Here is a 25,000-nt window from a genome sequence, read left to right on the forward strand (position 1 = left end):
AGTAATTAAGTGTGCAAGGCACAGGGTCAATTTCGGGCTGAACTCCCCAGCTCCTCGTCACCGGTCTGACCCTGGGGTGCTAACAGTACCTGTGTCATGGGTTGGTGGTGAAATAAATGAGGAAATGCCGGTCGAATGCCAAAACCGTACCTGGCGTACCCTAAGTGCCACGTGAGTGGGGGTAGTAGAATTATTATTAAAGTCACACGGCCAGTTCAAAGGCTTGATTTGCGTGTTTTACTTTAAATCCCTTCACCACCTGTGTAAGTGACATGTTGTTGTAATATATTTGGTAGACCTCGTCATGTTGGCCACCATCATCGTCACCATCTCTTCAAGCGTCACCTGCAGGAAGTGTTCTGAACGCGTCAGGAGGGGTGCGGGTGCATTCCGAGTCCTGGGGGCAGGTTTATTGTCCAGTGACTGTCTTGGATAACTGGATAGCTGTTGGGGAGGAATCGAAACCGGAAGAAAATCGGATGGAATTAAGGCAGTAGCAGACTAAAAAATATGCTTGAGCGTTTTTCAGTGCAAAGATGCGGAGGACTTTTCGTAAGCCTGATCCTGAAGCGGAAAAAGAAAACATTGCTTTGGCACTTGAAAGCGTAATCGAAGAAGATAGAGTGAAACACTGTCGGGAAGGACACCACTAACACAGGCCGAGCTGGAGCGGCTTCCCACCTGGGCTGGCCCTCTGTGAGTCTGTGGATAAAGCTGTGAGGAGGTCCTGAGGCCCCTCTTCTGCAGCGGTCACCCTAATGGGCATATTGATTTCCTAATTAGGCTGTGATTTCACCTTTTGGCAGTGAAAGTGGCATCTGCCCGTCCTGCCGGGTAATCCAGCCTGGGTGACCGAGGCTCGCTCATCCTTCACTACAAGGGAGCTCCCTGTGGTTAGATAAACTGATCTGTTGCTTGGTAACTGCAGGATTATGCGGGTGGACCGGGAGTCCTTCGAGAGGGGTTTGAGTGTTTGGAGGGCAAGGAGGGCAAGAAAGTTGGCGAGGCCCTGGGAGAACTGCAACTTGGCAGGAGAAGGAAGCGAGAGCCCACGTGGCCCGGCGCAGGCTCTGGAGTTGAGAACATTCCACCTTCCCATCTGTACTTTGCCTTCTCAGCCCTGGGCCTCAGAACAAAGACAGCAGACAGCAAGCTGGCCAAGGGGAGGATGGGTCCTGCTGCTCCGACAGCAGGGAGGCTCCAGGGTGACCCCGAGGTCCATGTCCTGAGGAAGGGTCTGGGTCTGAAAGATCAAACCCTGCTTGCTCTCAGGACACCAAGAGCCTCGGAGTTTGGGTTTGGGTCCCAGGTGGAAAGTACATTGACTAGAATGAGATCATAAATAGCTAGGATGTTTTGCGATCACAAGCTCCAGGCTTAAGCGGGACCACCGCCAAGACGCCTTTCAGCAGTGTCCTCGGCCTACAGTGTGGACTCGAAGCTCCTTCAGAAACATGCCCACTCGGTGGCACACCGTACCCAGCAGACGGGGCCCTCTGCTGCCCCGAGCACCCAGCTGTCCGTGTCTTCGAGGGACAGAGTGTGCATGTGCATCTGGCTGCCTGTGTGCGCCTCTGGTGGCGGGGCATGGTGCCGGAGCCCTCGGCCGGTGTGCCACTTCACGAGGTGGCGCTGCCCTGTTGGCAGTTAGGGCATCCGTCGCCCGATCGGGTGCTGGTTATTTAGTTTGCCTTAGCAGTGGCAGGAGCAGTCTCTGATGCAGGAGAGCCTATGCTGGGGAGGATATTTTGACTGAAATTTTACATATTTTGAAACTCAGGTGGTTATGTTTAAAAATTATACGTGAGTACCTGGCTTCAAAAGGGGAAGAGGCAGCATTTCTTCCTGTCAGAACCTTTTCATGGCCGTCTGTCATGTAACCCAACTAAAAATAAACTACGAGCCCAAGAACTGGCAGCCTTCAGTTTGGAACAAGTTGAGTGCTCTCACGAGCAGGCCTGGCTCCCGGCTTCCACCCTCTCGAGCCCCCTCCCCGGATGCGGCCTCCGCCTGGGACAGCAGGCCACTGTGTCCCATCCCACCCCCACCCCACCCCGCAGGGTCCATGGAGTCAGAATGAGGTGCGCTGTGGGAGAGGAGGTAACCAGAAGTGCCCTGGCTTGCCTCTAGTGCCTTGGGGAACTTGCTCTGCCCCTCTGACCGCAGCTTCCTCATTTCTAACCAAGCAGCCTTGGCAGGTGGCAGCCTGTGTGTCTGTCTGTCTTAACCCTCGACACTGTGAGCTTGTTCTGCAGTTCTAAGTGTCCTCCCCATTGTTCAGATGAGGAAGCTGGAGCCAGAAGCCTTGTTCCACGTCATTCAGCTCATGAGCAAGGTTCCAGGCCAGGCATCTCCATCAGCCTCACCTCCTCTCCTCTTCCTCCCCACCTGCTCCTTCCTCCTCGGCCATCCAGATTCAGCCCCATTGTTCCCCTACAGCATCCCTGTGTGACCACAGGACTCCCCAGGTCAAATCGTGGTATTGGTCACCCTTGATCCTGCTGGGCCTTCTGAATGTCCGTCCCGGACCAGCAGCCTGGTGGGAGCACGTCGCGAGTCCCTCTGATGTGTGTTTGCTTCTCTGCTTCTGCACCTGTGAGCTAGATGGTCCTGGCAAGGTGCGTGTGCCCCTCCAGAGCAGGTCCCGGGTCTGTAGAAAAGGAGGGTGCAACCACCCCTCCCTCGTCCGCCCGACATGATGTGAGATCAGGACCTGGGAAGCACTGCCCTCTGTACCGCATCTCACTGAGTGCTGTCACGGACGCAGCCATGCACCTGGTGATAAACTCTAACCCTTAAACACTGGCTCCTCATTATCCTTGCGTCTTCGCTTTTCCCACAAAGGGTGAGTATGTTTCCCCGTGTGCATGGTAGAAAACCGGGCTCTGCCTGTACTGCGGACTTAGCCGCCTGCGCCTCACACCAACAGGCGTGTTGCCTTAACCTAGATGGACGCTGTCACACGATTCTACAGCCTTTCATCATCTGTTTATTAGCACAACCTTAGTCCTGTCGCTAATTCTTGAGTTTTAAGGAGTTCCGTTATGTTTATTTTGACCACAGCTTTAGTCCAGTTGAGCTCTGATTATTACAAAGAAAATGTTGTAACTATAAGTCACAGAGGGTGACATGTGCCTTCTGTAAAAACCCCAAGACACCTCATATTACCCTAAGACCCTGCCATCGGGGGGTTGAGGAATGGCCTGCGTGACACTATGGGTCTCTGTTATTGTTTGGTTAAAATTGTGTCTCGGAAACATTTACTCTTCCATTTTCATAATCATTCTTCCTGTGCACAATTGAACTTCTACAAATTTCTCCCTCTGATCTGATCAAATGGTAAGGCTGCTGTCTCTTGAAAAGCGGTTAGTAGTATTCAATGTCTGAGATGGATTTTCAGCCTTTGGCACTTACTTTCCGAGTGGGGTGGCGGAGACCCCCGAGCCACACGCACGCATGTGATCCGTGGAGAGCCGCTGGGCCGACACGTCGCTGGCCCACCACACCCTGGGTTTGGGGTTCTTGGGTCAGAAATACTTACTAGAGTCTCCTCAGTCAGTGAAGAGGTGAATGTGACTGACCCCAGCTGTCTCTTTTGGCCCGTCGCGGTGGAGGCCGATCGCTTGAAACTACATGGGCCTCACTTAGCGGGGAGCCACCGCGAGCTCCCACCGCTAAGTGGTTGAGTTTTAAGGCGGGTTTATTCCCCCCGCCCCGCCGTCCTTGGCAAACTGCTGTATCATACATTTCCATTTGCCATCAGAGTGTGAGTTGTATCAGTTATTTTTTTTTCCATGAAAACAACATAGAACAAAGCCTCACTTTTAAAAATGCCATGATATTTTGCCACCGTTATGAAAATCTGTCAGCACCATATCTAATCTTCTGGTGCATCCAAAAGCACTATTGAAGGGACTGTACTTCTGTTAATACAAAATTCAGTTCCACAGTCTCGGAACCAGCTGCTCTCAGCCCCTTTCCAAATGGAAAGAAAAAATAATAAAGTTTCTTTTCCCTCTGCTGTTACTGTTCTTCAGGGCTGACCTTCATTAAGAAGACCCGGAGTAAACACCGCCTTGCTGGAAATCTTGCGTCGAATACTCAAGTGGGATGGAGGCCGGCGTCGCCAAGGTCAAAAAGCAAAAACAACACGCAGAGCCCGGCAGCCAGCCATGCAGTGCTGTCTGTAACCGGAGCGGCCTCGGCCGTGGAAAACTAAGAAACGCTCCCTGTGAAGCAGAAAAACCAAAAAGACTTACTGGGGGACTACAGGACTTGCCAAAAAGTTTTCGTTTGGGGGCTTGAGGGGTGGATCCTGGAGGCCTCAGAGGCCTGGGCTGATGTCCTGTCCTTGTCAGGACCTTGTGGGAAGTAATGGTGCCACTTTTCCCTGAAGACGGCATCCCTGACCGGAAGCCACAGCCCTCATCCGGGCGGGGGCAGGGGTTGGCGTTGTGTAGCCAACCGGTTAATTCTTACCTTCTGTGAGGTAGCTTATACTTTGTATTTCTTCCACCAGAACCGTCTTGGCCTGCAGTTTGCAGGCAGAGCTCAGGTGCGGGCCTGGTGTGCCGGCATCAGCAAGGGGGCCCTCTTCCGCCTCGGGACAGGGTTCTGAAGGAGTCTCAAAGTTCAGGAGCTGCTCCTATGTCAGCTCGTGGATTACATGCATTTTGTAAAATAGGATTTTAAAACTGGAATGCAGTTTGCAAAAGTGAGGAAAAAACATTCGGATCATTTTCTTGATGTACCAGTGCTTCGTTAAAAGGACTGACAGGTTTGGGTGGTCACAGGCTCCTGATCCGGGCGGGCTGCTGCTCCAAACCCCACATCGTAGTCACGTGCTGGCTGCCCCTTTGTGTCAAGGAAAACTTCTTTCACTGCTGATGGATGTACTGGTGCCTTTTCTGTTTATTTTTTTACTGTTGCCTTTGAGTCAAAGGGCACCAGTCTGCTGAGTCAACGCGTTTTGCCTCGCAGTCCACCTTGTCCTCAGTCTGGTCTGGGGTTCTTTGTAGTGTGGCCAGGCCTCAGCCACCCTCCCCTACTGTGTTTCCTGGAGGTTTGGCTGCCAGCAGGGCTTAGGATTTCCCAGAAGTGTCAGAGTTGGGATGCGGGAGACTCCAGAGGGAGTCTGCCCGTAGGTGCTCTGTTCGCTCCATTTCCTGTTCTCTTTGCCGCCTTCCTCCTCCTCCAGTTCCTGCAGCAGGAGCTGAGGGCCCATCCAGTACCCCTCCAGATCCACAGGCACTGAGTGGCCGGGAGCGGACCCTGAGAGATTGCGAGGTGGGCCGCGGCAGGGTTCACGGAGTGAGGCGTGCTCACCTCTCCCTCCCTGGTAGCGGCAGGGGCGGTCAGCTGACACCCACACCCGAGGCCTCGGAGAGAGGGCCAAGCGGAGACCCAGTGAGCACGAATCCTCCTCAGAGGGGAAACTGTGGCCTCCCAGAACGGCTGTCACACGGCAGTTCACAGGGACGGCTGGTGAAATTTGCAACAACAGCAGTAACGATAATAATGAAGCCGTGCAGCACATGTCAAGCCGACTTGGGAAATCCGCCACCTTTCTTTCACTTCAGCGTAATGGTTCACAGGATTTGGATGAGAAAAGGAGGCATCAAACTTTAGAGACAAAACCGAGCTGTGTGAGAAACAGGATTAATGCCAGTGATTGGGGAGGATCAAAGAGAAGCCCTGCTCCCCGCACCCCCATACTGCATTCCAAGAGAGGTCCGATCCGGGTTCCGCATTCCTGGGGAGCCGTGCTGAGTGTGTAAGGACGATAATTCTGAGGTGGAGACTCGTGCTTACTCTGCTAACACTGAGGTGAGGGCCCCTGCCATAGATGCTGTGTGGGCTGTTTCTAAGCACAATCAATATATATTACCCCCAGTTAATAAAGAAACATGGTTTAACAGATTTAAGGTTAATATTATCTAAATTTAAATAACCTTAAAATAAATCTCTTTCTCCTATTATGGCTCTGACAGATTATACATTTCAGGCATCAATTAGGCAAAGCTTTAGCCTAATTCCACTGTACATATTCTAATTTCGTGTGTACTTTTAATCGTGCCTCTTTTTCTGATTTCCCAAACTTACTATTTCTGGGTCGCAAGCCTGATCCTGTATTTAAAGTCACAAGAGTGGACATCTCATGGAGTGTTGCAGCCTAAACCTTTTCCCCCTCGTGGGCTTGTCGAGTGCTTGTTTTTCATCCAAAACATCTTCGTGTTTGCATCTTAGTGGCTGTAGTTCTTCAGAGGGCCGTTCCCACGCACCGAGGGGCAGAGAGCCCTTGGCGGAGGCTTAAGCCAGCGCTGGTGCACCGGCATCTTCCACTCTGGGAGCAGCAGAGAGCCAACCGGGTCCCAGCAAGAGACATTTTGACAGAGCCCAGTGGATTCCTTAGACTTTTATTTTTTCCCTTTCCTGTAGTGAAGGGAGGTGAGATTCAGGAAGAGGAGAGTAAATGAGAGCCCCAAACTGCTAGTGACCTTGCTGGTTAGCGCCGCGTACTCCCGACAAGCCTCGCTCGTGACACAGAAATTTAAAGCTTTTCTACCGGAGAAGTGGCCCTGCGAAAGGGCACTTCACGTGTCTTGTTAAATGGCCTGCGTGACTGTCTCACCTTCTCTTTAATGTGCTCCCACCATGAGAGGCTCTGAGCAAGGCCTACCTGTGTGGGGGCGGTCACCCTTAGAGTCAGCTTGGCCCTCAAAAATGTCAGAGCCCTTGTAACGAGGCTCACGGGAATCTCAACTTCTTTAAACTTCGCTGCCCCGACCCCTGGCGACCTGGGTTTGTAAGGGACTGGGGTGGGCCGGTGGAGGAGCAGAGAGGATGCCTCCCGGGAGCCTCTGCCATTGTTCTGCCCTCCGGGGGCTTTCATTCCCTATTTCTTTGTATTGTAAAAGAGTTCACACCCAGCCCCAGGGTTGGGAACAGAGGAGCCAATTTACCTCTAAATGGGTGAGAGCAGAAGCCCACCTCACCGCAAAGGCTATGAAGTTATTATTACAGATGGGAAGTGCAGGACAATTTAAGATATCGTAATTATAAACTTGTAGGGAAGCCTTGTTCTTCATGTGTTAAGATATGAACTCGCCTCTGAGGAAAAAGGACAATTACACAGTGAGAATGTGTCTGCGGTTTACGCTGCCGCTGTGTAAATGTGAGCAGTTTGCTCCGCTCTACCTCCTTCCCTTTCACAAAATGAAAAGCACACCAGTGCAAGTTGTCCTTTGATAGATTTTAATATGATTTTAAAGTTTTGTTTGGTCTCATTCTTATTCAATGAGATTAATTTAAAGCACTTATCCCCTGGGCTTAAGTCAATCCATGTAAGGTTTCGGCTGGGTTTGTTGCGTGGGGGTTTTGTTTGCAGGAGGCTATGAGAGACTCCTTTCCCACTTCATTAACCCTGAGTTGGGGACAGTCTCCCCTCACCACAGCCAGAGCTGGGGATTTACCAACCCCCATTCACATGCAAAAGAACTCGAAAGCCGAGAGGCTCCTTGACTTAATTAGCTGCTGTGCATTTTCCAAAATTAGAATAATACCCTCACCATCCCAAGAAAGAAAAGCGGGGGGCAGGAAACAATGTAGGGACCGTTGAGGTACTTTAAAATTGCCCTCCACCCCTCCCAGGAGGCAGCCCTCTCCACAACAATCCTGCCCCAAAACTGGAGGGGCTCGACTTGCGGGGCCCCAAAACTTCCCAGCCCTGGGCCTGTCTACTGCCCTGAGAGTCTGAGCTGCAGGTGGTGTGTGGAGGGAACACCTGCGCCCACCTCCCCTGAGAGGGAACGGCCTCAGGAGGTGACCTTGGCCCTTTGAACATGAACTGGAGGCCTGGAGTCTGGCTGGAGCCTTAAACCCCTCCTCCCCTGAGATCCTGGAACCGCAGGCTGGGGCATGGGGCGGACACCGGGATTCGGCTCCCCTCTCGGTCTCATCTCCGTACTCCTGGGGTAAAGGGGGGAAGTGAGAGGATGCCGGATTGTGGGGGTTACCGATGTGGCGTCAGGCTCCCAGCGAAGGCTCGTAGGGTCGTGGCGGCGCGGGCCGGAGCCGCCTCGGCGCCCGTGAGCGTCCGGAGCCCGAGTGCGGCCGGGGCATGGGGCGGAGGGGGCTGGCGGGGGGAGTAGCCTCGGAGCCCATCTGTCGGCCCTGCGCCCGGCGGGCCGGTCACCAGCTGCCGGCGCCCTTGTTGCGGCCAGATGAGCCGGCTCAGCGAGGGCACCGCAGCCCGGCCCGCAGTCGAGCGAGCCCCGGCGCTGACCCCACTCCAGCCCCGGGACGCTGGGAGCAGCAAGAAACCAGATGGAGAGGGAAGGGGGTGGGTGGGGGACAGCAGGCTCCCCTCACTGTAGAGACAGGAAGACTGAGGCCAGGGAGGGGAGGCCCCTGCCCGGGGACCCCAGTGAGTCCAATCAGGGCCCCTGCCCCCGACCACAGTGCCAAGGAAGAGAGGTGGACAAAAATATTTCCTTATTGAGGATGGAAAGAGGCCGAGTCCCAGGAGGGAAATGCATTTAAGGAGGGGTGGGAAAGAAGGGCTGAGCCCAGACAGGCGCGTGGTCATTTGTAAGAGTTTATTTCGACATTTAAAAAGAGAGACCCGAGGGCCTGGCTGCCGGACGGAGGCTGGAGGTGGGGGCTGGGGTCGGGGTGGTGGGCAAGCCCGTCGACCCCTTCCTGCCTCGCCTGGGAGGAAGACGGCACAGGCCACAAACTCACTGATTCACGGACACGGTCACGGGCTCATGGGTCCCGAATAAATTACTTCATATACACTTTGCACACCTTATGTACAGCTCTGCGGCGGCCTGGGCGCTCAGAGGAGAGCTCCCACCTCCCCTCCGCCTGTCTGGGTACGGGGAGAGGGCTGGGTGTACAGCTGGAGCATAGAGGGGCAGCGGACGAGTGCAGCGTCGGTGGCCCCCACCTGCTCCCAAGGAGGTGCGGGGGCGCCTAGGGAGCCGGCGAAGGGGCTGTATGTACATCCGGCGGGTGGAAGTGGCTCCCTGATGGAGTGGCCGGGACGGAGCACGCCGAGGGGGTTAGGAAGACTCAGTCCGGTCCGCGCCTCAGAGACTTGGCAAGGGCCCTGCGGGGAGCACTGGCTGGGACTCCAGAGAGGGCCGGCCAGGGGCCCCGGGAAGGCGTTGAAACCCCGCGTCCCTCGAGGGGCAGGCGGAAGGGGCCCACGCAGAGCCCCAGGAAGGCGGCCGGGCGCTTCACCGAGCGCGCGGCGCGCGGGAGGACGCCGGCTAGCGGGGCAGCGGCGGGGGCGGCTCGCTGGCGCCCTGGAGTCCGGGGATGAGGATGCGGGGCACCAGCGGTCTCTGCAGGGCCGGCGGGGGCGCGCTGGGGCCGCGGTACAGATACAGTGCGGCGCCGGGATCCAGGTTGGAAACTAGACTCTGCGGGTAGAAATAAGGCGACGGGAACATCCGCTGGAGCGCTGAGTAATTGCCTGCCTCCGCCAGCAGCTCCAACCCGACTGCCGTCTGTCGCTTCCATTTAGTCCTAGGGACCGAAATAAACGCGTACGGCGGGGTCAGGGCTGTGGCGCCCGAAGACCCCTGCCCCTCACGAGTGCTTGGCCCAGAGCGCCTTCAGGGAGGCCAAGAGGGATCGCACGGATCTGCTAATAAATAACAGGGTGCCAGGCACCGTCCTCAGGCGTCACATGCATCGGCTCCTGTAATCTTCCACCGGCCTTCCGTGGCTATTATCCCTATTTTACAGATAAGAAAACTGAGGCATTGGCCAGTTTTGGAGATGGTCTCCAATGAGGCAGAGCCCGGGCTCTAAGCCAGGCTGTCTGACCCCAAAGATGGGGTTCTAACTTCATCACACTCTGCTTTCAGGATCGCAGGGGACACTTGGAGCTGGGTGTTGGGACTCTCCCCCCGCCCCACATATCTGCCCCCTGGGGGGACTTAGAAAGTCTCCTGCCGCGGGGAGGGTGGTGGGGGTGGGGTGGGGGGGGGGTGGAAGAGGTTGGTCCACAAGCAGTGGCGGGCGTGCGGCAGCTGAACCGCAGGCCGGAAGATGCAAACACCTCGAGGTGCCCGGTTCCGCGGAGCTTCTGTGGAAGCACGCAGGCCAGAGTCGGCGGAGACTTTCTAAGTCCCCCCAGGGGGCGGATATGTGGGGCGGGGGGAGAGTCCCAACACCCAGCTCCAAGTGTCCCCTGCGATCCTGAAAGCAGAGTGTGATGAAGTTAGAACCCCATCTTTGGGGTCAGACAGCCTGGCTTAGAGCCCGGGCTCTGCCTCATTGGAGACCATCTCCAAAACTGGCCAATGCCTCAGTTTTCTTATCTGTAAAATAGGGATAATAGCCACGGAAGGCCGGTGGAAGATTACAGGAGCCGATGCATGTGACGCCTGAGGACGGTGCCTGGCACCCTGTTATTTATTAGCAGATCCGTGCGATCCCTCTTGGCCTCCCTGAAGGCGCTCTGGGCCAAGCACTCGTGAGGGGCAGGGGTCTTCGGGCGCCACAGCCCTGACCCCGCCGTACGCGTTTATTTCGGTCCCTAGGACTAAATGGAAGCGACAGACGGCAGTCGGGTTGGAGCTGCTGGCGGAGGCAGGCAATTACTCAGCGCTCCAGCGGATGTTCCCGTCGCCTTATTTCTACCCGCAGAGTCTAGTTTCCAACCTGGATCCCGGCGCCGCACTGTATCTGTACCGCGGCCCCAGCGCGCCCCCGCCGGCCCTGCAGAGACCGCTGGTGCCCCGCATCCTCATCCACGGACTCCAGGGCGCCAGCGAGCCGCCCCCGCCGCTGCCCCCGCTAGCCGGCGTCCTCCCGCGCGCCGCGCAGCCTCGGTGAAGCGCCCGGCCGCCTTCCTGGGGCTCTGCGTGGGCCCCTTCCGCCTGCCCCTCGAGGGACGCGGGGTTTCAACGCCCCTTCCCCGGGGCCCCCTGGCCGGCCCTCTCTGGAGTCCCAGCCAGTGTCCCCCGCAGGGCCCTTGCCAAGTCTACTGAGGCGCGGACCGGACTGAGTCTCCCTAACCCCCCTCGGCGTGCTCCGTCCCGGCCACTCCATCAGGGAGCCACTTCCACCCGCCGGATGTACATACAGCCCCCCTCTTCGCCGGCTCCCTAAGGCGCCCCCCCCGCACCTCCTTGGGAGCAGGTGGGGGCCACCCCGACGCTGCACTCGTCCGCTGCCCCTCTATGCTCCAGCTGTACACCCAGCCCTCTCCCCGTACCCAGACAGGCGGAGGGGAGTGTGGAGCCCTCCTCTGAGCGCCCAGGCCGCCGCAGAGCTGTACATAAGGTGTGCAAAGTGTATATGAAGTAATTTATTCGTGACCCATGAGCCCGTGACCGTGTCCGTGAATCAGTGAGTTTGTGGCCTGTGCCGTCTTCCCTCCCAGGCGAGGCAGGAAGGGGTCGACGGGGCTTGCCCACCACCCCGACCCCCAGCCCCCACCTCCAGCCTCCGTCCGGGGCAGCCAGGCCCTCGGGTTCTCTCTCTCTTTTTTTAAATGTCGAAATAAACTTCTTACAAATGACCACGCGCCTGTCTGGGCTCAGCCCTTCTTTCCCACCCCTCCTTAAATGCATTTCCCCCTCCTGGGACTCGGCCTCTTTCCATCCTCAATAAGGAAATATTTTTGTCCACCTCTCTTCCTTGGCACTGTGGTCGGGGGCAGGGGCCCTGATTGGACTCACTGGGGTCCCCGGGCAGGGGCCTCCCCTCCCTGGCCTCAGTCTTCCTGTCTCTACAGTGAGGGGAGCCCGCTGCTCTCCCCACCCACCCCCCTTCCCTCTCCATCTGGTTTCTTGCTGCTCCCAGCGTCCCGGGGGCTGGAGTGGGGGTCAGCGCCGGGGCTCGCTCGACTGCGGGCCGGGCTGCGGTGCCCTCGCTGAGCCGGCTCATCTGGCCGCAACAAGGGCGCCGGCAGCTGGTGACTGGCCCGCCGGGCGCAGGGCCGACAGATGGGCTCCGAGGCTACTCCCCCCGCCAGCCCCCTCCGCCCCATGCCCCGGCCGCACTCGGGCTCCGGACGCTCACAGGCGCCGAGGCGGCTCCGGCCCGCGCCGCCACGACCCTACGAGCCTTCGCTGGGAGCCTGACGCCACATCGGTAACCCCCACAATCCGGCATCCTCTCACTTCCCCCCTTTACCCCAGGAGTACGGAGATGAGACCGAGAGGGGAGCCGAATCCCGGTGTCCGCCCCATGCCCCAGCCTGCGGTTCCAGGATCTCAGGGGAGGAGGGGTTTAAGGCTTCAGCCAGACTCCAGGCCTCCAGTTCATGTTCAAAGGGCCAAGGTCACCTCCTGAGGCCGTTCCCTCTCAGGGGAGGTGGGCGCAGGTGTTCCCCTCCACACACCACCTGCAGCTCAGACTCTCAGGGCAGTAGACAGGCCCAGGGCTGGGAAGTTTTGGGGCCCCGCAAGTCGAGCCCCCTCCAGTTTTGGGGCAGGATTGTTGTGGGAGAGGGCTGCCTCCTGGGGGAGGGGTGGAGGGCAATTTTAAAGTACCCCCCCTCCCCCCCCCCCCGCTTTTCTTTCTTGGGATGGTGAGGGTATTATTCTAATTTTGCAAAATGCACAGCAGCTAATTAAGTCAAGGAGCCTCTCGGCTTTCGAGTTCTTTTGCATGTGAATGGGGGTTGGTAAATCCCCAGCTCTGGCTGTGGTGGGGGGTGAGGGGAGACTGTCCCCAACTCAGGGTTAATGAAGTGGGAAAGGAGTCTCTCATAGCCTCCTGCAAACAAAACCCCCCCACGCAACAAACCCAGCCGAAATCCTACATGGATTGACTTAAGCCCAGGGGATAAGTGCTTTAAATTAATCTCATTGAATAAGAATGAGACCAAACAAAACTCTTTAAAATCATATTAAAAATCTATCAAAGGACAACTTGCACTGGTGTGCTTTTCATTTTGTGAAAGGGAAGGAGGTAGAGCGGAGCAACCGCTCTCACATTTACACAGCGGCAGCGTAAACCGCAGACACATTCTCACTGTGTAATTGTCCTTGTACCTCAGAGGCGAGTTCATATCTTACATTAATGAAGAACAAGGCTTCCCTACAAGTTTATAATTACGATATCTTAAATTGTCCTGCACTTCCCATCTGTAATAATAACTTCATAGCCTTTGCGGTGAGGTGGGCTTCTGCTCTCACCCATTTAGAGGCTAAATTGGCTCCTCTGTTCCCAACCCTGGGGCTGGGTGTGAACTCTTTTTACAATACAAAGAAATAGGGAATGAAAGCCCCCCGGAGGGCAGAACAATGGCAGAGGCTCCCGGGAGGCATCCTCTCTGCTCCTCCACCGGCCCACCCCAGTCCCTTACAAACCCAGGCTCCGCGGGGTCGGGGCAGCGAAGTTTAAAGAAGTTGAGATTCCCGTGAGCCTCGTTACAAGGGCTCTGGACATTTTTGAGGCGCCAAGCTGACTCTAAGGGTGACCCACCGCCCCCACACAGGTAGGCCTTGCTCAGAGCTCCTCTCATGGTGGGAGCACATTAAGAGAGAAGGTGAGACAGTCACGCAGGCCATTTAACAAGACACGTGAAGTGCCCTTTCCAAGCAGGGCCACTTCTCCGGTAGAAAAAGCTTTAAATTTCTGTGTCACGGAAGCGAGGCTTGGGTTCGAGTGGCCGCGGCGCTAACCAGCAAGGTCACTAGCAGTTTGGGGCTCTCATTTACTCTCCTCTTCCTGAATCTCACCTCCCTTCACTACAGGAAAGGGAAAAAAATAAAAGTCTAAGGAATCCACTGGGCTCTGTCAAAATGTCCTTTGCTGAGACCCGGTTGGCTCTCTGCTGCTCCTAGAGTGGAAGATGCCGGGTGCACCAGCGCTGGCTTAAGCCCTCGCCAAGGGCTCTCTGCCCTTCGGTGCGTGGGAACGGCCCCTCTGAAGAACTACAGCCACTAAGAGCTGCAAACACGAAGATGTTTTGGATGAAAAACAAGCACTCGACAAGCCCACGAGGGGGGAAAAGGTTTAGGCTGCAACACTCCATGAGATGTCCAAATTCTCTGTGACTTTAAATACGGGATCAGGCTTGCGACCCAGAAATAGGTAAGTTTGGGAAATCAGAAAAAGAGGCACGATTAAAAGTACACACGAAATTAGAATATGTACAGTGGAATTAGGCTAAAGCTTTGCCTAATTGATGCCTGAAATGTATAATCTGTCAGGAGCCATAATAGGAGAAAGAGATTTATTTTAAGGTTATTTAAATTTAGATAATATTAACCTTAAATCTGTTAAATCCATGTTTCTTTATTAACTGGGGGTAATATATTGATTGTGCTTAGAAACAGCCCACACAGCATCTATGGCAGGGGCCCCTCACCTCAGTGTTAGCAGAGTAAGCACGAGTTCCACCTCAGAATTATCGTCCTTTACACACTCAGCACGGCTCCCCCAGGAATGCGGAACCCGGATCGGACCTCTCTTGGAATGCGTACATGGGGGTGCGGGGGGAGCAGGGCTTCTCTTTGATCCTCCCCAATCACTGGCATTAATCCTGTTTCTCACACAGCTCGGTTTTGTCTCTAAAGTTTGATGCCTCCTTTTCTCATCCAAATCCTGTGAACCATTACGCTGAAGTGAAAGAAAGGTGGCGGATTTCCCCAAGTCGGCTTGACATGTGCTGCACGGCTTCATTATTATCGTTACTGCTGTTGTTGCAAATTTCACCAGCCGTCCCTGTGAACTGCCGTGTGACAGCCGTTCTGGGGAGGCCACAGTTTCCCTCTGAGGAGGATTCGTGCTCACTGGGCTCCCGCTGGCCCTCTCTCCGAGGCCTCGGGTGTGGGTGTCAGCTGACCGCCCCTACCCTGGCTACCAGAGAGGGAGAGGTGAGCACGCCGACCACTCCGTGAACCCTGCCGACGGCCCACCTCGCAACTCTCAGGGTCCGCTCCCGGCCACTCAGTGCCTGTGGATCTGGAGGGGGTACTGAAGTGGGGCCTCAGCTCCTGCTGCAGGAACTGGAGGAGGAGGAAGGCGGCAAAGAGAACAGGAAAGTGGAGCGAACAGAGCACCTACGGGCAGACTCCCCTCTGGAGTCTCCCGCATCCCAGGGGGGGGTGCGCTTTCAAACCTCCCAGGGAAACACAGTAGGGGAGGGGTGGCTGAGGCCTGGGCCACACTACAAAGAACCCCAGACCCCAGACTTGAGGACAAGGTGGGATTCGATGGGCAAAAACGTTGACTCAGCAGACTGGTGCCCTTTGACTTCAAAGGCAACAGTAAAAAAAAATAAACAGAAAAGGCACCAGTACATCCATCAGCAGTGAAAGAAGTTTTCCTTGGACACGAAAGGGGCAGCCATGCGCATGACTACGATGTGGGGTTTGGAGCAGCAGCCCGCCGACGGGACCAGGAGCCTGTGACCCACCCCCAAACCTGTCGAGTCCTTTTACACGAAGCACTGGTACATCAAGAAAATGATCCGATGTTTTTTTTCCTCACTTTTGCAAACTGCATTCCAGTTTTTAAAATCCTATTTTACAAAATGCATGCTAATCCACGAGCTGACATAGGGCAGCTCCTGAAAACTTTGAGACTCCTTCAGAACCCTGTCCCGAGGCCGGAAGAGGCCCCCTTGCTGATGCCGGCACCACCAGGCCCGCACCCGAGCTCGCGGGGCACCTGCAAACTGCAGGCCAAGACGGTTCTGGTGGAAGAAATACAAAGTATAAGCTACCTCACAGAAGGTAAGAATTAACCGGCTTGGCTACACAACGCCAACCCCTGCCCCCGCCCGGATGAGGGCTGTGGCTTCCCCGGGTCAGGGACGTCGTCTTCAGGGAAAAGTGGCACCATTACTTCCCACAAGGTCCTGACAAGGACAGGACATCAGCCCAGGCCTCTGAGGCCTCCAGGATCCACCCCCAAGCCCCCCAAAACGAAAACTTTTTTGGCAAGTCCTGTAGTCCCCCAGTAAGTCTTTTTGGGTTTTTCTGCTTCACAGGGAGCGTTTCTTAGTTTTTCCCACGGCCGAGGCTGGGCTCCGGTTACAGACAGCACTGCATGGCTGGCTGCCGGGCTCTGCGTGTTTGTTTTTGCTTTTTGACCTTGGCGACGCCGGCCTCCATCCCACTTGAGTATTCCGAACGCAAGATTTCAGCAAGGCGGTGTTTACTCCGGGTCTTCTTATGAAGGTCAGCCCTGAAGAACAGTAACAGCAGAGGGGAAAAGAAACTTTATTATTTTTTTTCTTTCCCATTTGGAAAGGGGCTGAGAGCAGCTGGTTCCGAGACTGTGGAACTGACATTTTTGTATTAACAGAAGTACAGTCCCTTCAATAGTGCTTGTTGGATGCACCAGAAGATTAGATACGGTGCTGACAGATTTTCATAACGGTGGCAAAATATCATGGCATTTTTAAAAGTGAGGCTTTGTTCTATGTTGTTTTCATGGAAAAAAATAACGATACACACTCACACTCTGATGGCAAATGAAATGTATGATACAGCAGTTTGCCAAAGGACGGCGGGCGGGGGGGGGGGAATAAACCCGCCTTAAAACTCAACCACACTTAGCGGTGGGAGCTCGCCGGTGGCTCCCCGCAAGTGAGGCCCATGTAGTTCCAAGCGATCGGCCTCCACCGCGACGGGGCCAAACAGAGACAGCTGGGGTCAGTCACATTCACCTCTTCACTGACTGAGGAGACTCTAGTAAGTATTTCTGACCCAAGAACCCCAAACCCAGGGTGTGGTGGGCCAGCGCGGTACGTGTCGGCCCAGCGGCTCTCCACGGATCACAGACGTGCGTGTGGCTCGGGGGGGTCTCCCCGCCTACCCCACTCGGAAAGTAAGTGCCAAAGGCTGAAAATCCATCTCAGACATTGAATACTACTAACCGTTTTCAAGAGACAGCAGCCTTACCATTTGATCAGATCAGAGGGAGAAATTTGTAGAAGTTCAATTGTGCACAGGAAGAATGATTATGAAAATGGAAGAGTAAATGTTTCCCGAGACACAATTTTAACCAAACAATAACAGAGACCCATAGTGTCACGCAGGCCATTCCCTCAACCCCCCGATGGCAGGGTCTTAGGGTAATATGGTGTCTTGGGGTTTTTACAGAAGGCACATGTCACCCTCTGTGACTTATAGTTACAACATTTTCTTTGTAATAATCAGAGCTCAACTGGACTAAAGCTGTGGTCAAAATAAACATAACGGAACTCCTTTAAAACTCAAGAATTAGCGACAGGACTAAGGTTGTGCTAATAAACAGATGATGAAAGGCTGTAGAATCGTGTGACAGCGTCCCATCTAGGTTAAGGCAACCACGCCTGTTGGTGCAGGGCCGGGGCGGCTAAGTCCGCAGTACAGGCAGAGCCCGGTTTTCTACCATGACACACGGGGGGAAACATACTCACCCTTTGTTGGGAAAAACGAAGACGCAAGGATAATGAGGAGCCAGTGTTTAAGGGTTAGAGTTTATCACCAGGTGCATGGCTGCGTCCGTGACAGCACTCAGTGAGATGCGGGGTACAGAGGGCAGTGCTTCCCAGGTCCTGATCTCACATCATGTCGGCGGGACGAGGGAGGGGTGGTTGCACCCTCCTTTCACAGACCGGGAACCTGCTCTGGAGGGGCACACGTACCTTGCCCAGGACCATCTAGCTCACAGGTGCAGAAGCAGAGAAGCAAACACACATCAGAGGGACTCAAGCCGACGTGCTTCCCACCAGGCTGCTGGTCCCGGGACGGACATTCAGGAAGGCCCAGCAGGATCAAGGGTGACCAATACCACGATTTGACCTGGGGGAGTCCTGTGGTCACACAGGGATGCTGTAGGGGAACAATGAGGGCTGAATCTGGATGGCCGAGGAGGAAGGAGCAGGTGGGGAGGAAGAGGAGAGTGAGGCTGATGGAGATGCCTGGCCTGGAACCTTGCTCATGAGCTGAATGACGTGGAACAAGGCTCTCTGGGCTCCAGCTTCCTCATCTGAACAATGGGGAGGACACTTAGAACTGCAGAACAAGCTCACAGTGTCGTAGGGTTAAGACAGACAGACACACAGGCTGCCACCTGCCAAGGCTGCTTGGTTAGAAATGAGGAAACTGCGGTCCAGAGGGGCAGAGCAAGTTCCCCCAAGGCCACTAGGAGGCAAGCCAGGGCACTTCTGGTTCACCTCCTCTCCCACAGCGCACTCATTCTGACTCCATGGACCCTGCGGGGTGGGGGGTGGGGGGTGGGATGGGACACAGTGTGGCCTGCTGTCCCTGGCGGAAGGCCGCACCTGGGGAGGGGGGGCTCGAGAGGGGTGGGAAGCGGCGGGAGCCAGGCCTGCTCGTGAGAGCACTCAACTTGTTCCAAACTGAAGGCTGCCAGTTCTTGGGCTCGTAGTTTATTTTTAGTTGGGTTACATGACAGACGGAGTGAAAAGGTTCTGACAGGAAGAAATGCTGCCTCTTCCCCTTTTGAAGCCAGGTACTCACAAGTGTATAATTTTAAACATAACCACCTGAGTTTCAAAATATGTAAAATTTCAGTCAAAATATCCTCCCCAGCATAGGCTCTCCTGCATCAGAGACTGCTCCTGCCACTGCTAAGGCAAACTAAATAACCAGCACCCGATCGGGCGACGGATGCCCTAACTGCCAACAGGGCCAGCGCCACCTGCGGAAGTGGCACACTCCGGCCGAGGGCTCCCGGCACCATGCCCCCCGCCACCAGAGGCGCCACACAGGCAGCCAGATGCACATGCACACTCTGTCCCTTCGAAGACACGGACAGCTGGGTGCTCGGGGCAGCAGAGGGCCCCGTCTGCTGGGTACGGTGTGCCACCGAGTGGGCATGTTTCTGAAGGAGCTTCGAGTCCACACTGTGGCCGAGGACACTGCTGAAAGCGCGTCTTGGCGGTGGTCCCGCTTAAGCCTGGAGCTTGTGATCGCAAAACATCCTAGCTATTTTATGATCTCATTCTAGTCAATGTACTTTCCACCTGGGACCCAAACCCAAACTCCGAGGCTCTTGGTGGTCCTGAGAGCAAGCAGGGTTTGATCTTTCAGACCCAGACCCCTTCCTCAGGACATGGACCTCGGGGTCACCCCGCGGGAGCCTCCCCTGCTGTCGGAGCAGCAGGACCCATCCTCCCCCTTGGCCAGCTTGCTGTCTGCTGTGCCTTTGTTCTGAGGCCCAGGGCTGAGAAGGCAAAGTACAGATGGGAAGGTGGAATGTTCTCAACCCAGGCCTGCGCCGGGCCCACGTGGGCTCTCGCTTCCTTCTCCTGCCAAGTTGCAGTTCTCCCAGGGCCTCGCCAACTTTCTTGCCCTCCTTGCCCTCCAAACACTCAAACCCCTCTCGAATGGACTTCCCGGTCCACCCGCATAATCCTGCAGTTACCAAGCAACAGATCAGTTTATCTAACCACAGGGAGCTCCCTTGTAGTGAAGGATGAACGAGCCCCCTCGGTCACCAGGCTGGATTACCCGGCAGGACGGGCAGATGCCACTTTCACTGCCAATAAGGTGAAATCACAGCCTAATTAGGAAATCAATATGCCCATTAGGGTGACCGCTGCAGAAGAGGGGCCTCAGGACCTCCTCACAGCTTTATCCACAGACTCACAGAGGGCCAGCCCAGGTGGGAAGCCGCTCCAGCTCCGGCCTGTGTTAGTGGTGTCCTTCCCCGGGACAGTGTTTCACTCTATCTTCTTCGATTTACGTACTGTCAAGCCAAGCAATGTTTTCTTTTCCCGCTTCAGGATCAGGCTTACGAAAAGTCCTCCGCATCTTTGCACTGAAAAACGCTCAAGCATATTTTTAGTCTGCTACTGCCTTAATTCCATCCGGATTTTCTTCCGGTTTAACGATTCCTCCCCAACAGCTATCCAGTTATCCAAGACAGTCACTGGACAATAAACCTGCCCCCCAGGGACTCGGAATGCACCCGTCACCCCCCTCCTGACGTTCAGAACACTTCCTGCAGGTGACGTTTGAAGAGATGGTGACGATGATGGTGGCCAACATGAACGAGGTCTACCAAATATATTACAACAACATGTCACTTACACAGGTGGTGAAGGGATTTAAAGGTAAAACACGTCAAATCCAAGCCTTTGAACTGGCCGTGTGACTTTAATAATAATTCTACTACCCCCACTCACGTGGCACTTAGGGTACGCCAGGTACGGTTTTTGGCACTCGACCGGCATTTCACTCATTTATTTCACCACCAACCCCATGACACAGGTACTGTTAGCACCCCCAGGGTCACAAACCGGTGACAGAGGAGCTGGGGGTTCAGCCCCGAAAATCTGACCCTGTGCCTTGCACACTTAATTACTGTGCTGTTAAGTTGTTATCAAAACAAGAAGTCTCTTAGGTGAAATTTTTTTATAAGGGGAGGGGCAGAGGGAGAGAGAGAATCTAAAGCAGGCTTCATGCTGAGCACGAGGCCCAGTGAGGGGCTCGATCCCACGGCCCTGAGATCATGACTTGAGCTGAAACCAAGAGTCAGAAGCTTAACGGACTGAGCCACCCAGGCATCCCGAAATACTTTCAATACCAAGACAACATTCGTGTTATCTCAACATCTCAGACACTCTTGGAGCCGCGGATACGTGCATCTTCAGTGTAATGGCTGGATAACTTAGGTGAAAAACAGCAGTTTAAAAACTCACAATTTGTTCGGTTTCATTATACGTGTAAAGAGACCTGAATATGTACACCCAGAGAGGAAGTCTGAGGGCATAAAAGATGTGATTCAGGGTTAACTCGGATTGTGGGCTAATGGGTGATTTTAAAGCTTTTCCCTATTGCCTGGATTTTTACAACGAACATGTATTACCTTTATAATCAGAAAAAAGTGTGCTTATTTTAGGGGAAAAAAAATCAAATGGTAGATTTTTGCTCTATGCTGAAATATCAAAGTTATTTTAATCTTTACTTATCAAAACCTCTTTCCCTTTGGCTGTTAGTTTGCTTGATTTTGTGAGAGATTTTTCTCTTAAAACAGAAACACAGGGGCGCCTGGGTGGCTCAGTCGTTAAGCATCTGCCTTCGGTTCAGGGCGTGATCCCAGAGTCTTGGGATTGAGCCCCACATCAGGCCCCTCTGCTGGGAGCCTGCTTCTTCCTCTCCCACTCCCCCTATGTTCCCTCTCTCGCTGGCTATCTCGCTCTCTGTCAAATAAATAAAATCTTAAAAAAAAAAGAAAGAAAGAAAGAAAGACAGATGGAAGAGTAGTCAAGTGTGCTTACTTCTGTGATCTGAAACCTTCTGCATGTAAGCCAATGACCCAGAGCCACGGTGAGATCCCCCACCAAGGAGGCAGCGGGGAAGCAAGCCCCCCAGCTGGAAGAAAAGCCTGGGTGCTAAGTGATCCTGGTAGGAAACAGGGATGCTTTCAGGTGGCCTGAGGCAGACTCCAAAGTTTCTACTTTCCGCCTTGCTCTTACGGATGAAGAAAAGGCAGCAATGTCTGAGCGGGGTTCTGGTGGCTCTCAGATGACAGTAAGAGGAACAAACAACTCCAGGGAGAATTTGACAAGCAGTCCCTCTGGTGCAATAAAGTGGTTCAGGTAAGGAATCAGCCAGCACGGGATGGTAGTTTAGCCTACACACTCTCAAACCCAAACCTTCCACGGTCACTGAAGGAAAAGCAACTGTATCAAGACTCCTTTAACCTCTGCATTCTGTTTCGGCAGAGATGTAAGCTGGCAGGTGGGCCCTATAAGGGATGCTTTCTTTGTGATTTCTTCGGATCAAACCAACACTAGCTTCTGTGAAACCACCAGGGCCCCAACAGACACCCCATTCCAGGTGAGCCCTGCTGCGGCAGTGGACATTGCAGAAAAATCCCCGAGAGTGGCTCTGTGGACACAGGGATTGATAAAAAGGCGGTTTCTGCCTTACATCCAAGAACAAGACCCAGTGTAGAGCAGACAGGAGCTCTGAGCTTTGGGGTGAGGGCGGGCGTGCCGCCAGGCCACACTGGTCACAGGCGATCGATACATTGACGTCGTGATCAATCTGCCACCTGGCAGAGCAGGCATGATGAAAGAGAGGACAGAGATGATGTTTAGAGATTGGGACTTAGGCACAGACGTCACTGGGCAGGGTGGCAGCGCTGGGGAAGGAAAGGGTAGAAGACGGAGTCCTGAGGACCCCGGCTGGAATCCCAGCTCTGCCCCTCACCCAGCTGATGTCCCCGTGGAGTCAAGAGCTTTCTCCAAGCTTAGTCTCCCCCATGTCAGAAAGTGCCTCCACATCTAGGCCTACGAGCATGTTAGAGTGCTTTACACATTTTAGTTCTCTGTGAAAATATCAAGATGGAGAAGTACCAAGCAGACATGGACACAATTATGGGTATTTGTAACCAGTAGGACTAGATCCTGAAAATGCTGCCTGAGATTGATAAGCTCGGTGCAGAATTTCAGCACCGAACCCCAGAGCTCAGCCCTCTGGGCCGTCCTGTCTGGCGTTATTATGGTGCCTCGGATGAGATCACGAGGCATATTTATCACATCTGCACATGAAAAGCAGCCTGCAGGGACAGCTAACACACAGAATGACAGAGCACCTGCTACACCCTAGCAGGCCAAAGGGACGGGCCTCAGCTAAAAGGTGAGACAGAACGGGGGCACAGGCCACGTCTTGCTCTTGAAGCAAAGCAGCTGGCTGGTTTGAACTATCCAAGTGCAAGCAAGCAGCGACCCAGCTGGCCAGTTTCGATCGAAGCCACAGCATGACCGACATGGCAAGAATGAGCCTGGAGGTCTGGGTGCGTGTGAGCCCCACCCTGCCCTGTGAGGGGCAGGACACAGCCGCCCCCCACCCCCTGCACTGAGAGCCTGGCCGGTGCTGAGCCCTGCAATGAGCGGCAGCCGCGCTCCTGGCTCTTACCATTAACGGACCAAGAGGTATGATCGCCGTCCTCGTTGTGCTGGCCGGTCTCTGCTGCGTGTTTGGTGAGTCTGACGAGCCCGATTTAGAAAAGAACCTGGGCTGAGAGAAGAGCTGCCCAGAGGAACGGTGTGACCGACGGGCAGCTGGAGGCGCTGGGGCTGCAGGGCCCAGGGGTGGCGCCACGGGGCAGAGCTGGCCCCTCGGAGGGGAAGGATCCTGGCGCCGTCACGCACGGGCTGTGCGACTCTCTAAGTCCGACCAAGGCCCGGTTTCTCCTTTTGCCAGTCTGCTCACTCACAAAAGGATTAAGTGAACTAATGAATCAAAGCGCCTCTCACAGTGCCTGTTGCGAAGGCCCTCATTAAATGTTGACTGTTATTGTTATTAACAGTATGGGAAAGAGGAAAGGCGGGAGAGAAGGAGCCATCATCAGATATCTGACACACGTCATGTGGACCAGCGATGGCTTTGATCAACGATAACAACACCTTGTATTTTTGTGTTTGCAAATCATGCACATTCAGCATTTGAATCTCACAGAGACCAGAGAGTGGAAAGACCAAAGGGGGGAAAAATGAAAGTGGTCCGTCGGGACTCATTTCCAGGATCTCTTATAGCGAGAGCAGGGTCCACCGGGGAGGTGGCGGGCCCACGCGGCTGCGAGGCCTGGAGCAGAGGCCTTCCGGATGGAGGAGACACGCAACAAGAGGGTCAAGGGCAGGCTTTGGCGGGAGCACTCAGGAAGGTTCCGCGAAGTGTTCATCCCTCACTTACAGACTCAGAGAGAGGAAGTGGGACGGTGGGAGAAAGCGGCATGGGCTCTAGGCCAGGCGCTCCACGTTCGGTACCTTCTGCCACTCCACACAGCCCCACGGCCCCCATGGCCCCCACGGCCCAGATCCGCTGTTGCCAGGGCTGGGATCAAGCTCGGAACATCTGATGCCGGCTCCAGGTTCCCCACTGCACTGCACCCTTCTGCCTCCAGACCCGGAAGGAAGCCAGAGAAGAAGTGGGATCCAGAACCTCCCTGTCATCACCTCTTCTCAGAGATCTTCTGAGGTAACTGCCCCATAAACGCAAAGCTTCTACCACCCACTCCACCGGTTGCTACTCTGCTGGTTTTAAACCCAATGACTTCCTGCTTCGAGTCTGTTTCTTCTGCTATGTGAACTACCTGCTCACATAGAAAAACATCTAGAGCAAGTTTCAAATACCTGTCACTTTGTCCAATATCAACTCTAGAAGCTGGAAGCTTCCACAAAGGGAACACAAGGCAGCAGCCAAGTGCTCAGAGATGGGCTCCAGGATCTCTTTTAAAAAGACTCGGGGCCGTGAGACCAGGCCCACCCACGTCCTCCCGGGCCACCGGGGACCAGCCTTGGTCACAGGGCCCCGGTGAAGTCTCCGTGGGATCTGCATGTGGACTCAGCACAGCCGAGGGCACGCAGAAGCCCTGAAGAGTCCCACAGTCCTACGCGGCTGCTCCACGGCGGTGCTCCCTGTTCTGGATTACTAAGCAGTTAAGACCCTACTCTCCATTTCGGACTGTTGCTGTAACATCAGGGCCAGAATGAAGAGGATGTCTGAAAAAGACCTGGAGTCATTTCGTTCAAGTCCTAACAGGATGCAAAGGCTCTAGCCTCATCGAAGTAAGGAGAGTGCGGAGGAGCTGGGGACACACACCCGCCTACTCAGAAAAGGAGCCCAAAGACCACGGGGACAGATCAGAGGAGTGAGTCAACCCCAGGAGGGGCTCAGGATGACTAAAACGAACTGAACCATGTGTAGCGAGGGGAAAGCTGGGGCCTAGCACATCCTTTTCTATTTCTCTAGTGGTATGAGCCAGAAGAGCTCCGAGCAAGGCCAGTCTAACGAAGAGCTGGGCAGTCTCCTGTTGCATGCAGCCTCAACTGCTGTCTGCCAAGTCGCGCCGGGCCAGCCCCGTCTTCCAACTCCGGTGCCTGGAAGGCTCCAACAGTGAACGTGGCCGCCCCAGCACCCTCCCAGGAGAGGCGGGCTGGGTTCCTGTCCTTTGTTGTCGGCCCTGACTGCTTGACTGAAAGCACACCCTGTGGTCCCCGCTGTCTGCAGGTGACCCAGGTGTGGAGGAAGAGCAAGGTCACCGTGAAATCCCTCTA

General features: G+C 54.8%; 2 protein-coding genes across 2 annotated transcripts in view; one reads left to right on the plus strand and one right to left on the minus strand.

Annotated features, from left to right (window-relative positions):
* Window positions 1-10,851, plus strand: part of BARHL1 (BarH like homeobox 1) — a 16,633-nt gene extending 5,782 nt beyond the window's left edge. The window contains exon 3 of the mRNA XM_040631414.1: window positions 10,557-10,851. Coding sequence (XP_040487348.1) covers window positions 10,557-10,851 — 295 coding nt within the window. The remainder of the gene's footprint in view (window positions 1-10,556) is intronic.
* Window positions 10,852-15,432: 4,581 nt separating this feature from the next.
* DDX31 (DEAD-box helicase 31) overlaps window positions 15,433-25,000 on the minus strand; it is a 68,321-nt gene continuing 58,753 nt past the window's right edge. The window contains 2 exon segments of the mRNA XM_040632110.1: window positions 15,433-16,057; window positions 16,059-16,164. Coding sequence (XP_040488044.1) covers window positions 15,962-16,057; window positions 16,059-16,164 — 202 coding nt within the window. The 3' untranslated portion in view covers window positions 15,433-15,961.

The sequence above is a fragment of the Ursus maritimus genome, unplaced genomic scaffold (genome assembly GCF_017311325.1).
Source record: "Ursus maritimus isolate PB19 unplaced genomic scaffold, ASM1731132v1 scaffold_17, whole genome shotgun sequence".
NCBI lineage: Eukaryota > Metazoa > Chordata > Mammalia > Carnivora > Ursidae > Ursus > Ursus maritimus.